The 16,133-nt window shown below is 48.4% G+C and overlaps 1 protein-coding gene across 1 annotated transcript in view; it reads right to left on the bottom strand.

Moving 5' to 3' along the window:
• LOC119382408 (rab proteins geranylgeranyltransferase component A) overlaps positions 1 to 16,133 on the bottom strand; it is a 143,869-nt gene that overhangs the window by 10,648 nt on the left and 117,088 nt on the right. Inside the window, exons 13-14 of the mRNA XM_037650098.2 lie at positions 4,291 to 4,383; positions 1,638 to 1,789 (exon numbers count right to left, since the gene is read on the bottom strand). Coding sequence (XP_037506026.1) covers positions 1,638 to 1,789; positions 4,291 to 4,383 — 245 coding nt within the window. The remainder of the gene's footprint in view (positions 1 to 1,637; positions 1,790 to 4,290; positions 4,384 to 16,133) is intronic.

Below are 16,133 nucleotides of genomic sequence, written 5' to 3'. Positions count from 1 at the left end.
AGTGCCTTCAACAAAGTGATCATATGCAACAGTACAGTGCAAAATGAAGTTAAATGTAGAGAAATTTATTATGCAGGTGGTTCAATTCATCCACAGCTCAATGTATCTTGCTCTTTCTTAGGCCCTAGTCAATACAAATAGCAAAAACAAGTGGTGTACACAATTGTGTACATAGCGTTTCAAAGGGCTAATATTCGTATTCGCTTCACCCCCAAAATGGTGCTATTCGCACAGCTCTAATAATTTCCTTCTATTTTTGTGACACTGTTCCTTCTTTGTTTGCTTACACTGACATCATTATTTTGTAAAAATATATATTAATTGTTTGTACTTACTGAACTGTGGCGTCTTGCCAACAAGCCAAGAATGTAAACTCCCATTTTATTTTCATTAATTTCTAGGGTTTTACATGCCAAAACCAAGACATGATTACGAAGCATGCCGTAGTAGGAACTCCAGAGTTATTCCGACCACCTGGGGCTTTTTTATGTGCACCTAAACCTAAGTACAGACACCGCAGAAAAAGCACAAGCAACCGTTTTGGTGAATGGTCGCTTGTGCAAATTCTTTTTTCTGCGATGACCACATGAGTGCTCTCGCATTTCGCTCTCACCGTAACGTGGGTGACCCAAAGTAAAGTTTAACGCATAAGCTCCATAAGTTCAAAATTAGTGTCATTACTTTGCTGCTGCATAACACTGTGTTGGAAAACACTGTAGCTCTATGTTAGCAGAACCTTATTGAAAACCAAGAGACAGTGAAGCCAAGAAAAGTACAAGGGATGTTATTTGTGGTAATTATGATGATGAAATTAAAGTGGATGAAAAGACAACTTGCCACAGGCAGGGGCTGCACCTGCACCCGCGCTATTCGAAGGTTGCAGGTTCAATCCCTGCTGGCGGCAAGTTGTGTTTTTGTCCACTTTAATTTCTTCAAATTTATATCATAATTAATACAGTACCCTTAATTAAAAGACCACAAATGATGTCCCTTGTACCTTCCTTGGCTTCCATTAAGCTTGTGTCTAACAAAGAAAAACAGGCCCTTAAATTCCCCTTCTTTCGTATGTTAACAGAACGATTTCATACAGGTCATGCCCCATTATAGGGTTTGCATAGAGTGGCCACTGAACAGACATAGAGCTTTTTAAAAAGTCCACCTTGACTTTGATCAGAAACAGTGAGGTGTGTTGCTTTGCTACAACAAACCAAGAATGACAGATGTTGCATTTTCCATGGGCCCCTGTGTGCCTCTGTTGCTTCGCTTCAGTGCGCCGCCACACTGAGTCACGTTCACCCTAAGAGTGGACAACCGTGTACATAAACATTACCTTGGAAGAAATGTTGGTTGCTAGGCACGCGTAGCTTATGGTTCTGCCATAGTGAGCCAACTTTTGATAGTTTCGTGCCCACTAGTGCTGCAGACTTCTTGGATGTGGGCGTGAAAAGACAAGGACGAAGGGAAGAAAGACACACGCTCTGCTACGCATGCTACATCACTGCTTTGTTTTACTGCTTGACGAATGCACTTAGCTAGACTTGATGAGGCTCTTGTGACAGCCTAGGCATTTGATGTTCAGAGGATGGCTACACTTGCTAATGAAAAACATGAGCAAGAAAAGAGCCTGTGGTGCCCACCTCATTGACGGGGTGCTCGTAGTCCAAGTAAGGGCCTGGAGATGAGACAAGTATGAGCCCAGGTGGACAGTTTTCATTCAAAGGTGCTTGTGTTGTATCTTCAACATTGAAGTACAGTATGTACAATGCCTTTGGCTTAGACTTGTCTTCACCTGCACAACCAAAACAAAGTTTGCAGACCATGTGCATACAGGCTGTCCAAGGCATTGCCAACCTTTATTTGAGCACCCCTAAGTGATGCTGTTAAGTACAGTGCACATAAGTAAAAGGTTGCATCCAAAACACACGACACATCATCATTCAGTGCACCGCCCTTGCTTTGCTGGAGCAAAGCAAGAGCTGCATGCTACATCACTGTAGCAAATGACGGACGCAAAGCACCCCCTATGGGTTCCTATGCGCCTGCACTGCTTCGATGTGCAGTCGCATCTGCTGCACTGGCACTCTGCGAACTGTTCACCCTAAGAGTGCACAAACGACCCTGTACATCAATTGTCTTGTGAAGCCAGACAGCCCACAATAAGAGTAGATAGAGTACAATGCTCACTTGCCGGCTTAGTCTACTGCCATGAGCATGCCATCAGGGGTGGGACAGCTCAGATAGCTTTTGGAGCAGCAAAAATAGCGTTTTGGAGCAGGAAAACTGTTTAGGAGCAGGTGGTCAAAAGAAAAAAAAAAGCGAGTCAACCTTTTTATTTATGAAATATCACAGAACCAAAGTGCTGTTAAGAAACTATTTTATCACAGCTAGGGCAAATGTTCCACGTCAGAGTAATTCATATGGTAAAGTTAAAAGTTGAAAAAAAATTGACAAGGAGTGGAACCAAGGCATACATGATGTCACCAATTTTGATATCATAATGAAAGTAAACATTGCGTGAACATTTTATTTTCGCTTTTTCTGCACTTTGTCAAATTGTGCGATTTTGCTGAATAGCAGGGCAGAGTTTCCTTTAGAAAGGAGTACTTGGTCACTTTCAATTTTTTTGAATATCGTTATGCTGGAACTAATGAGTTCATCTGCACTAGAGAGCAATGCTCCGCTTGAAGACAATTAAAACAACACTCTGACCATGATTAAAAGCAAATAAAAGCACATCGTGGTCATGTCTGTTCCTGACCAGACGGGTTTCCGTCCAAATATCGATTTCAATGCTCCGCTTGATTCCACTTGGTCTTCCAAGACCTTCCGGTCATTCTGCATTGACTCTCTGTGGTGGTGGTAGCAACTTCTATGACTTTCCCTCTATGGACACTTGTTTCAGCACTGAGCCTCATGCATACTTTGCCCTGGACTGCTTCACACTCCTGATCAGTTCAGCAGCAAGGGGAACTTTCGTGGCATCAGCACTGTAGGGGTTTAGGCGACTCCTTATTTGCCGTATCTCACTGACGCTTGCAATATTAAGTTAGCTGCACCCCTCAAGAAGAATCTTGTTCTCCCTAAACCCTCGCTGGACGTTTGCGCCTCCATGAGTTAAAGAAAGGCACTAAACAGTAAAGAACGCAGCCATTTTAAAGAGATCAACTTACGTATGATCATACAGATGCCTTTGAGAGGATAGCCTGCAGAGCTGGTATGGTCATAATCAGAAAAGATGATTACGGTCTTACGAGCAGCTGAGCATATGGCCGACGCAGTCACTTGCCACAGTAAGCACAAAATCCAGGTGGGAATGTCACCAGGCTGAACGCGCCTTCTATATTCAATATATGAAACCACGGAGCGGAAAAAAAGGGGGCGATTACATCACGTAGCCGGCCAGTGCTCGCGGCCTGCGCTCTCGCAAGCTGATTGCTGCAGGGTGGGTGCTGCGACGTGTAAGCCAGCCGCATGCTTGTGCAGCAACGCATAGTTCTATGTGTAACTGACTTACAATTGGCAGGGTTAAGGCATTTAATTGCGTTTGCTTGGCAGAAGCTATTTAACAACGATATGCAATAAATTAATTCCGCTTCGCTTGCACGTCGTGGCCACCTAAACAGGTGTCCAAATATGTGGCAAGTTTCGTCGAAACGACAGTCACATTGCACGATCAAGTAGACGCCTCCAGGCATGCCGCCTTCGCGGAGGCAGCATGCCATACATAGCCATGAAAGCAACTCATCCGGGCCAATTCTCAATGTTCCTGGCGTCGCCGGTACAGCGTATCTGCATGGAGTAGGTAGCTACATGGCAAGCCGAGAACACGGGACCATATAGCCCCATAAGAGCCAGCGCATCTTAGTTTGCTGTGAAATATAGATTTCCTGGTTCCAGTTTCATACAGAACATTACATTCGATATCGGGGACGAAGCCAAATCATAGCTGTTTAAACCACTGTCAGGTTCTACTAAAACTGGACAGAAAACGAATTTGTGGTTGTCAGTTCTGCGTTTTCGAGCAGCGTGGTGCAATTTCCGGAAATATTGCAGTTTTGGCGCAACTTGGCGCAGGAAGTCGAAAATGTAGCACTTTGGCACAATTGGCGCAGCTGTACCACCCCTGAGCCATGGCACTAACACTGAGCCATTCCTACATCAATGTCAAGTCCCACCGGTTTCTACCCAGAAAGTGTTTGAGGAGTAAGGAAATAAGTGCCGCGCTGGACCCAAAATATTACAAGTGACAAAGTGCCAAAAAAAATTCTGTTTTCAACCTAGATACTTTACCTTCAGGTGATGTGTCAAAAAGCATTTTGACAGCGGGCGTCAAATCTTGTTCGGCAGTTTCCTGAACACTGGGGCAGGTCAGGTGAACAACATCTGCAGCAAAAAAAAAAAAATGTTCTTTATCATTTTCACAACACCAACTCTCAAGTGTGACTGAATACACTGAAAGTGTGGGGTTCAGCTTCAGGCTAACGAGGGGGTAAAGTCACTGACAATGTTACCTTCAGTTCATGGTTATTACACATATAAAGTGATGCTATGCATAAAGATGTAGCCACTGGGCACTATATGTTTCAGGGTTTGTTTAAATGTTTCTATATGCTCCCAGTCGAAAAACAGCAGTTTGAAACTGCTCATTGCTGTAGGGGAATTCGCATCTTGCACGTGCTGAAAAAGGTCTGCGTGCATTACAAAGGTGGTCTTGTTGTTTACCTATTTGCACTCATTTATTTGATGATCATGGGCCAGTCGGTGATTCATGATGAAAGGGCTCGCTCTATGCATGGCTGGTGCTGAAGCCTAGCTCCGGTTCCAGCTGCACACAGTCGTACCGTGCACGTCCCCTTCATGTAGGGCGAGTAATCGCAGCTACAACATGTTCGAGCAAATAAAGCAACAGGCCAGGTCAACAAACAAAACTTTATTGCTACGCTAGCAATAACGTGTAAACGTCGAGTAGAGGGATAGTCTGCTTCGTGTAAAAACAAAGGGTAAGGCTTACTCCTTTGGTCGACCGGTGGCTCGCGGGTCTTCAGGGTGATCGTCGGTGACCGCTGGCACAAGAGAACTGTCTCTCTCTCCGGTTGGCTTTTGATCACCTTCCGGCTCACTCCCCCGCAAGGGTTCTTTCACTCGCAGGAGACGAGTACCTTTTCCAGCGAGCAGGGAAACGAAAATTAGCGTGCGGTGCAGTGGGACTGCACCGATTCTTAGAAAAGGGGCAATGGTGCTCTCTCTCCATGTGGCCTCTTGGCTCCCATCGCCAGTCCGCGATTGCCAGCGTTAAGGAAAGGATATGGACACGCATGCTATCCAGCATCCTCCTCCCCATATGAAAGCCCTCGAACGAAGGAGGCCAAAACACGAGAGGAAATATTTTGTTATTCCTCATCAAGGAAGGCAGGGCAGATAGGTCCAGGTCCATGCCCTCCTGCGATAGGGCTTGTGCCGTGGGTGTCGCTGGTACCCACATTGGTATCGCCTTCATTCTAAAAAGACAGGGCGTGCAAACACGGACACAAGACGGGCCGATGCATCAACCAGAGATTATTAGAACATAAGAGATCGCTAACAGGAGGCTCACCTTCTAATCTATCCTTACATTGTTGAGATTGTAAGTGCACGCCAAAACTTGATGAATGCGCAGTGTTGTACCGGCATAGAAATGAAGAAACGCGCCTGATGATTGAAGCATGGCATATCGAGAATAGTGGTAGTGCATGCGTGAGCCAACCGTCGATTAACTTGCATAAAGATGAAATCAAATGCCTTAACAGTTATCTTCCACGTAGACCGACACGCGTGCCGGATTGATAGGTTCGCCTGTTGGATGGGCATGCGCAGATAAGTTTTCGTGCCTTCTTTCTTTTCAGCCGTTGCGCGTCTCTTCAGTTGTTAGTCGGCGTTTGTGGTGTCCTGACTTCTTTCTTGTGTCCGTGTTTGCACGCCCTGTCTTTTTAGAATGAATACTTACCAACTAGCTCAGCTCTCTGTTATTCTAAGCTTGGTATCGCCGCTGCCACTAAAGTAGCCACCGCATTCAAAGTAGCCACCATCGACATTGTGACCGCTGCTGCCGTGCCCGCCTGCATCAGCTTCTCCAGTTATCTCCTCTGCTGTCGCCCTCGCCGCCATTGCTGCTGCAGTAGATCTGGCCTGCACCTGTGCCAGCAGCCCCGTGGTCTGAGCCTCGCCCCCTTGAGCCTTGCCACTCCAGTGGTTGGTGGTGACCGAGAGGTGCCAGTCGGCGACGACTTTAATTGCACGCTGCCATCTCCAGCATCGACCCAGCTGCTGCCTTGGGCGAAGGCTCCTCCAAACTGGCAGGGCTTGGGGCTTCCCTTTTCAGCATGCAGCGCCAAGGCCTCGGGTACATAGGCCACACCATCCTGGCATGTCCAGGTGGTCACGTCCCGGAGACTGCAGCCCTGAGGCGAGGCAGCTGACTGTCGCGGCTGGCCAGTGAGGTGATGGGGTAGCGTGGAAGTGGTGGTGTGATGTGTCGGTCGATCTCCAGTCAGGCATCTGTGGCGATGTTTGCCGGTGGTGGTGGGGCTGCATCGACGACGGAAAGTCTTTGTGGGGGCTGGCTGTGAGAAGGCAGTCTTCTCTCTGAGCTGACCCGGCGGCGCTTCTTTCCCTTATGGTTCTCCATCTGTTCGGTTAATGTTGACACAGAAAAGGTTAACACTCGCAAATTGTGTTGCGCGTGATTCACTGCACCCCGTGTAGAATATCAAATGTGGCCGAGCATGCAGAGTTGTCTCCGCATGTTACGCAAGTAGTAACGCAGCTCTGGGCTCACCACTCGATTTCGAGTTTTCTCACCCACCGCCTGCGGCTTGGAGGGAGACTAATTGTCATCCCCATGCTCCTCCCGTGACACTTAAGTGTTTCAAGTCACATGCATGCACCGGTCCGCCGCTCGGTTTGCCTTTCATGCTCGCGAGCCGATAAACAAGTGAAGAAACCTTCTCTCACACTCAGTACAGCCCTGATCATTTCGGTGCCAGTGAGGCTGCAAATATTTTGCTAACATCGCTGAGAACATGATGGCGTCGAAGCACCAGATTGCCCATTTTATAATGTATGCTCCAATGCGAGCGGTTGTACTGCGCCTTCTGCTGTGCCCTATCAGTGCAGAGATTACGGTGTGCTTTACATAAAGCTCCCGCTAGCTTCTCGCACAGCTGTGACTCGCATTCAGCTTGTGCTGATGACGTGACTGGCACTCCACTGCGATGCACGAGGACCCTCTCCATCGGATTCGGCAATTCTCTCCCCAGGTTTAAAGAAGAAGGTGCATACCCAGTCAAGCAGTTCATGGTCGATTGCAACGCAAACCTGATCTCCGCCACGTAGGTATCCCAGTCCTTGTGCCTTTCAGAGAACACAACAAGCGTGTGCTTGATCTTGCGATTGACTCGTTCTGTGGGGTTCGACTGAGCATGGTAGGTGGTTGTTTTCTTGTGCTTAATGCCAAGTGCGGTGCACATGTCGACAAACACCTTCGCAGTGAAATAAGATGCGTTGTGTGTTATCAGCTGCTCAGGGAACCCAAACCTGATGAAAACCTCCATCAACTTATTCAACATCACTCGAGCTGTCAGCTTTCTAAGGGAGGAAATGTTCTTCCCACTTAGTGAAGTGATCCGTGACCACCAGCAAGAACTTGTTTCTGCTAGGAGTTGTGGGGTACGATCCCATGACGTCCCATGCTGCGATTTGCCAGGGCGTGTGGCTGTTGATCAGCTGCATGAGGCCAGGCAGTCGTCCACGTCGGGGCTTGACACTTTGGCATGCGTGGCATGAACACGCGTAACGTATCACATCCCGCTTCATGCCTGGCCAGGTAGTGAGGCAACACAACTTAGCATAAGTCTTAGGGCTGCTCGCCTGCCCAGTGATGCACGAGTCGTGAAAGTAGCGAAGTAGTGCTCCTCTCAACATGCGTCAGATGGGATGTACCTCAGCAGGATGCCAGGAAAATCCAGCAGATAAGAATCCAGCGCACTCACAGCACTACCAGCTGTCGCCGAGTGCTCTGCGCCGACAGCAATACCAGCTGCCCCCATGGAGTTGTGGGGAGTTGCGGAGTCGTGCTGCCCCCGTGTGCGTGGTGGCCTCGCCACCCGGCTCCCGGAGCCCGTTGAACACCTTTCAACAAAACGGATCTTTCTGCTAACAGCTCCCTTCTGCTGAAATCAATCTCCGCGCTAACCACATGGTTCACACTCTTGCCTTGAACTAACACTTGGTCCACTGTTTCCATTAGCGCTACGTCTAGTGTCTCGCTCTCAGTTCGTTTCGGGTTGGTCCCTTGACCTGCCTCGTATCGGACTGGAGCACACGATAGGCATTATTCTTGCCCTTGCGGTTGCGCACGGTGAAGTCATAACACTGCAACAGCAATGCCCAACGAGCCAGGCGGCCACATGGTTTGTTCAAGCGCCTCAACCACGTGAGCGCCATGTGGTCAGTCTCAATAACAAACGCAACTCTGTCGATGTAATAGTCAAACTTATGGAGAGCAAAAACTATCGCTAGACACTCCTTTTCTGTTACTGAGCAGTACCTCTCCATCGATGTCAATGAACAACTCGTGAATGCAATCGGTCGAAGGCCACCTCCATGCTCCTGAAGCAAAATTTTTCCATAGCCCAGGTCCCTTGCATCTGGTTGAATCACAAACTCCCTTTTTAACTCGAGTAGCTGCGGTTCAGCCGTGTTAGCCAGCAACTTTGTGAGGCGACGCAGTGCGGCCTCCTGCTGTTGACCCCAAGCCCAACGCTCGCCATTCCTCAAGAGCTTTGTCAAAGGTGCCTGCACTGCCGTGCAGTCTGGAATGAATTGGCGATAGAAGTTCACCATCCCCAGAAAGCGCCTCAGCTCGCCAATATCTTTCGGTGATGGATAGCTGACTATCACTTCAAGCTTAACCTTATTCGGCAAAATGCAACCAAAATGCGTCAAGTGTCAAACCCCATCAACATTATTCGGGTTGCCGCTATCTGAGCATTGTTCGGGTTCAGAGTGATGCCTGCAGACCTCAGCCTTTCTAGCTGTTTCTCAAGTAGCACAGGTGCTCCTCAAACGTTTCAGGTAAACCACTATGTCGTCTAGATATGCGTGGGCATGCCGCCACTTTGCATTTCCCAAAACTCGGTCCATCGGCCTCTGATAAGTAGTGGGAGCCCCCACCAAGCCAGAAACATCCCCCTGAATTGAAAAAAGTCCTCTGGGGTATGTGAAAGCTGACGTCTCTTTGTCCCGCTCGTCCATTTCGACCTGAAAATATCCATGACTAGCATCGAGCGTCGTAAAGTACTTTGCCCCGCCTAAGTTGGATACTGCCACACCCGCTCCTTCTTTTGTTTTGATATATTCGGGTTTGACCAGCAAGGACGGTTGTCAACACTCGAAGCTGACCGCGCCGCAGTGTTCAAGAAGCTTTGCGATTGTAGTAGATTGTTTTGTTAAGATTGCGCGCAGGACGCGAATAGTCTAGATTATTCCAGTGCTTGCGCGACAACCAGTAATAAGATTGGAAAGTTCGATGCATGATGTATAAAAGATGGCGCATCCCAGCCCTGAGCAGTTTATTGACAGCCGACGCCCTGTTCGCCGCTATCAGTGTACCGCGTGTATTGCTGTAGTTTGACTTTTCATTTCCCGGCCACAACTTCGGCCAAATAAACAGTTCCATCTTGAACACGTCGGCTGCTGTCTTCATCGACGTCACGACCACGTGATATCTGCTCATGGCTGGGATACGCCGTCTTTTATACATCATGCATCGAACTTTCCAGTCTTATCACTAGTTGTCGTGCAAGCACTGGAATAATCTAGACTATTCGCGTCCTGCGCGCAATCTTAACAAAACAATCTACTACAATCGCAAAGCTTCTCGAACACTGCGGTGCAGTCAGCTTCGAGCGTTGATAACCGTCCTTGCTGGTCAAGCCCAAATACATCAAAATAAAAGAAGAAGCAGGCGCGGCAATACTAACGATGAAATGGATGGAAGAGGGTATGCGTCCTTCTTCGTAACCTCGTTCAGCCTGCGATAGTCTACAAAAAGGTGATAATTATCATTCTTCTTTGGGACTAGAACAACCAGGAAACTTTCTCAGCGCGCTTTTCTCCTTTCCCGATTGCACTGCTCCCTGCAATTGGCATGCCTTTGTCAATGTGGGTGTTTTTGAGAAAAGCTTTAGCACCTCTCCATCGCGCTCATGGAAATCCCCGCTTGCAATGTCAATGACAATACCTGACTTGGCAAGAAAGTCTCGACCCAAGATTAGAAGCATTGACAGCCCGGGAAGATGCACAAAGCGTTGTCGCCTTATGCGTCTTTCCCAGCGGATCACAAGCCTAGCCACACTGCTCGATTGTGCTGTGCCCGAAACAAGGCGGTGTTGCTTTGTCTCAAGCGGATATTCACACGGAGATGGTGCAACACCTCGTTCCCAAATAAAGAAGTGCTTGTCCCAGTATCTAAAAGTGCTGCAAACTTCTTTCAAGCTATCGTTAGCTCGATTAACAGTGCGAGCGAGTCTGCGGCATCAACTGCACGAGATACTGTAGGTGCTAGTAATCTGACTGCGTCGGTGGTATTCCTGATCGCCGTGTGATTTCCCACGTGGTTCACCGGCAGCTCCGTCCGTTTCCTGAACTGCGCATCCGCTCACAACCAGGTGTGCGGCTGCATTCGTGGGCAATGTGCCCCGGTGTACCACCTGGTAGCAACGACCGTGGAAACTATGCTGGCCTGGGCACTCCTCACTGCGATCCGGCTGGGCTTGCTCCGCATTGCACTGCTTGTCTGGTCTCGTGTCGACCACATGCTCTCACCACAGAACGTCATGTGCAGGGGCAGCATGGGCCGTACGAAGCGCGTAAGCGTAAGGGTCCAAAGCACGGTCTGAAAGTTTCCAACTATGTGGTACCTGCCAATCAGCAAACAATGCTGACGCGTTGCCCCTGAATGCCTCTGAGGTGACCGCACTACCGTTCCATGCGCAGCGAGGCTCAAGTGACTGCACTGAGGGCAAGGGCGGGTGATATGTTGGCGCCGCAGCGAGCTCTTCTAGGTCTGCGAACTTGCATCCGCTGAAGTGCGCCGCAAATGTTGGGTGCACCTGCTGTGTAATCAGCTCAACTTTCTCAGTGTTAGTGGCGAGAGGGCTTGTGAGGTGATAAAGTTCGTCAATCGCTCAGACATACTCCACCGGGGAGATTCATTCCAATGCAGGGTACGTAGCTTCTACTCCCTCCTCAAGCGCCACTCATAATTTGCAGGAAGCAATTCACAGCAGAAGCTCTCGCGAAGCTCTTCGTCCATGCGGGCACGATGTCCGGTCAGTCGGAAACATCAAGCCGCTTGCTCTATGAGTGACACTGGGACCACGCATGCAAGAAGTTCGGCGTCAGAAATCCTGTCGTACGGTCCGAACAATGCCGCCGCGTTAGCCATAGGATCGACACCTTGAGAAGCGACATGAGGCAACACGAACAAATCCCGGAATTCTGACATGTCAGTTGTCGTACGTTGACGGAGCGTAGGTAGTCGCTGGCATCCACAAAATTAGCTACACTGCCAAATTCATTAACGTTGGGTGCCAGATGAAGGTGTTCACTCTATACATGGCTATACATCTCCTGTTCCAGCCGCACACAGTCGTACTGTGCACACGTTAACGTCCCCTTCCCAAAGCGCAAGTAATCATAGCTAAGACGGGTTCGGGTGAATAAGGGAACAGGCTAGGTCAACAAATAACACTTTATTGCTATGCTAGCAATAACGTGTAAACATCGCGTAGAGGGTAGTCCGCTCTATGTAAAAACGAAGGGTGAGGCTTACTCCTTTGGTCAATCAGTGCCTCGCAGGTCTTGAGGGTGATTGTCGCTGACTGCCGGCACAAGAGAGGCTGTTTCTCTCTCCAGTCAGCTTTTCATCATCTTCCGTCTCACTCCCCCGCCAGGGTTGTTTCCAGTGGCGTAACAATCGCCACACCGTAAAGTGTACTTCGTTTACTGGTGCATGTGCTCTAACGTGAGTGCTGACGTTACGTCCGGCCATAAGTTATCCTTTAAACGCCAATGTTGTCAACTTGCCTGGTAAGCCCACGATGTGCACACAACTACTACACTTATAAAAACACGACGATCCACCTCGTAACGCTTGGCTCAAAGCCAAAAAATGTGCCATAGCACTACTCGCTGACTGCTTCGCATGAAACCGATTCCCACAAGGCGTGAGATCTGCCAAATTTTTTGTTTATGTGGAGTCTGAGGAGTCACGTTTAGATGTGGCAAAACTGATTTCGATGGGTGCATTTCTATAAACATGCGTCTGAATATGGCAAGGGAAAGCTGAGATACTCTTTTGAATTAAACCTTTATTTATTGTGACGGCTGTTGAACGTACTGAGGGTGAGCAAAGCCCAGCAGAGAGAACTGGTGCACGATTTTCTCACGTACTAATGACTCCACCTCTGAGAGCAACGCGGAGTAGTCGGATATTGCCACGTACGTTTCTGATCACTTTTGCTGCATTCGCCCACAAAGGCTGTCGGCAACGCTCAGCGCAAACCGTGCCTCATTCTTCGAGAAGCTTCACGATTGTTGTAGATGATTTTGTTAAGATTGCGCGCAAGACGCGAACGCTCGAGCTCATTCTAGAGATTGCGCAACCACCAGCGATATCGCTGGAAAGTTCGATAGCGCCTGTATAAAAGCCGACGCGCTTGACCGCTTGTCAGTTGATCGACGGACGACGCCCTGTTCGCCGCTATCATTGTACGGCGTGTATTGCTGTAGTGCTAGTTCTCATTTTCCGGCCACAAGTTCGGCCAAATAAACAGTTTCATCCTGCAAACGCCGACTGCTGTCTTCGTCGACGTCACGACCACGTGACATCTGGTGGAGGTGCTGCTTCTTCCATGATCCGGACGCCCCCGCGAAGCGCTGACCCAAGCCCAAGCCGCGAAGAGGACGGCAGCAAAGAAAACCCGGATCGTCGAACAAGCCGCAGGCAGAAGGGACTGCAGCCAGAGCACGGGCTCCTTCCCGAACAAACCAGGCAGCCCAAGGTCACAACACCCACACGACAGCCGCGAGCTCAGCGTCGCGTGGTGGAGAGCCACCACGAGCTCAGCGTCGCGTGGTGGAGAGCGATGGGTCATCGACCGCTGCTGGCCCAGCTCCTCACAGCTTTGGCAGAGCGTTATGACCTCTGCCATTGTGCTGGTGTTTTTGGCGAGCAGCATCGTGAAGGCATCATCGTCGATGCCTTTCATAATGTGCCTGATCTTGTCAGATTCCGTGAGGTGGCGTCGGCTTTCTTACACAAATCGAGGATGTCTTCGATGTAGCTGGTGAAGGATTCACCAGCCTGCTGAGCTTATTCATGTTAACGCTGTTTGGCATGCAGCTTACAAACAGTAAGGCGACCAAACACGTTGATAATGGCGGTCTTGAAGTCAGACCACATCTTAAAATCTGATGCGTGGTTGTCGTACCACAGGCCTGCCACACCCGCAAGGTAGAAAACCAAGTTGGTCAATTTTCCTGCCTCGTCCCATTTATTGGGGACACTCATGCATTAATAAATCACGAGCCAGTCCTCCACATCAGTACCATCTACACCAGTGAAGACAGGGGGGTCGAGGATACAAGGGGCACCGGGACATGAGGTTGGTGCAGGCGGAGGCGTCTGCTGGGCAGCGTCTTGAGGCATGGTAGATAGCAGGGTAGTTGTGATGGCACAGCACCTCCACCAACTTGTTAAGGTGTTTATTTGACGGCACTCAGTGGCAATATGCAGTGGCGACAGTCAAGGCAAAAGCATGAACTCTGAGCGCAAGCGGCATTCTTTCAGGAACATGTCGAAGGGGACGACCCACTAGAAGATGCTGGAGAGCGTAAACCATTACACAGTACCAAGGCTTTGCTACTATATATATACACAGAAACATCAAACAGACACACGTGCGAAGCAATATTATTTACGTTTCGCACGGGGTCCGAGCTTCATAGAATTGATGAAGCTCGGACCCCAAGCGAAACATTAATAAAATTGCTTCGCACGCGCGTCTATTTGATGTTTCTGTTAATATTTCACTGGACCTAGAAACCCTTTGTGGTTTTGGTGTGTGTGTGTGTACACACACACAAACACACACACACACACGCACACACACACACACACACACACGTGAATACTTTCACGATACTTTCATGAATACTTTCATGATTGGGAAAACAATCCAGACGAGAATAGATTGATTGGTGGTGACAAATCGTGGTGCCCAAGTGAGCTGAGGGACAAGCACCTTGATATGTACATAGCTGTCCAAAAAGATATAATCAGAGTGTACGAAAAAAATCGGCCATCTCGCAACAGAAGGGAGAATACTTGGGCATGTTGGTTGTTCATTGTTCTTCAGAAACCAAAGCGCAGTAAAGAACACGAAACAAGAAAGAGACCAGGACAAGCGCTCACTATCCTACAATTAAGGTCTTTATTGCAGAAACAGAGCATATCGTATTTACTCCCGTAATGAACCCACTCGCATAATGAACCCACCCCCCACTTTGGTCCTCGAAAAACAAAAATATTTTTTAATGTGCATATCTGTTCATTTTATTTGGTGTGATTGCCAGTGCCGCTGACGATCGAAACAACGTTAAATAACGCCATTATATCTCAAAACAATGACGCCATAAGAGTCGCAACATAGTTTAACAACCATGCTAAACAGTTGCCAGCAGCACGAACGACGAGAGTCGAAATTTAAAAGTCACGCCTTTTTGCGGCAGAGCACCATCAGTCGAATGCAGAAAAAACCTCCTTGCTTAAAACATGGCCTCCAAGACTGCATGCTGCCAGGTTTCTCGAGAGGCTCGAGAGAAACCTGTCGGCACACAATCTCAGAGGCCATGCTTATAGCGCCGTCGCTGCTTCTATGTTGTCTGGTTTCTCGATCGTGGTGAACTTCGTTGGACACCTGCTGCGTGAGGTGCGATGGTTTGGTACGCTAGCTACACGGCCGGTTTTAAACTCAAGGTGGTCGAACATGTACTGCAGCATGGAGATCGTCATGCGAAACACCATCATGCGAAATTTCAGATCTTATAACTCCCGCAATTTTTTTCTCCCGCGTAATGAACCCTCCCGCCAAACTGGCGCCGACTTCTCTGAAAAAAAGGTGGGTTCATTACGCGAGTAAATACGGTATATATGCACCTTTTGAAGCTGCAACAACGAAATGAAAGAAGGTGATAGAATAAAACCTTTTTTCTGCAATAAAACCTTAGTTGATAGTGAGCGCTTGTCCTGGTCGCTTCTTTCTTTTCCCGTGTTCTTTATTGCACTTTGGTTTCTGAAGAACGATCTTGCAACAACCTATCAAAGTCAGAACAAAGAGTACTCGATGAGCTCCGAAGAAATGCCGACATTACCATCAAGCCTGCTGATAAAGGGTGTTGCATAGTAATTCTAAACATGTCGGACTACCTAGAGGAAGGGGAACGGCAACTATCTGACACAAACTTCTACAAAAAGGACCCGACTCCCGAATTTGAAAATGAGGTAAAAGCAACGCTAAATAATCTCTGCCGGGGAGAGAAAATTACCAGCAAAATGCTAAAAGTGATGTTACTGGCCCATTCTGTTCTCGGTCGCTTCTATTTACACAAAGCAGGCAATCCGGGACGTCCGATAGTATCCAGTAACAGTACATCAACAGAAAATATATCAGAATTCCCTAATAAAAGACATCCCTCCGACATTTCCCTCTTACCTAAAGGACACAAACCACTTCATCCACGAAACTTCTAATCTCAACATCCCAGGTGATAGCTTTCTGGTGACCATGGACGTCTGCTCACTGTACACTAATACACCCCACCGTCACAGAATAATGGCTACGGTTTCTGAGTATGTGAAATTTGACTCATCGGCCGGTGTAAGTGGCGAGTTACTGTCTACACTTCTCGATCTTGTACTAAACCATAACCATTTTGAGTTTAAGGCAAGCACTTCTTTCAGGTCGGTGGCACTGCAATGGGCACAAAAATGGCCCCACACTTTGCGAACACCTTTGTGACATATCTTGAAA

The sequence above is a fragment of the Rhipicephalus sanguineus genome, chromosome 2 (assembly GCF_013339695.2).
Source record: "Rhipicephalus sanguineus isolate Rsan-2018 chromosome 2, BIME_Rsan_1.4, whole genome shotgun sequence".
In the NCBI taxonomy this organism is placed as follows: domain Eukaryota; kingdom Metazoa; phylum Arthropoda; class Arachnida; order Ixodida; family Ixodidae; genus Rhipicephalus; species Rhipicephalus sanguineus.
The sequence above is the reverse complement of the archived record's forward strand: the minus strand, read 5'-3'. Positions and strand labels throughout refer to the sequence as shown.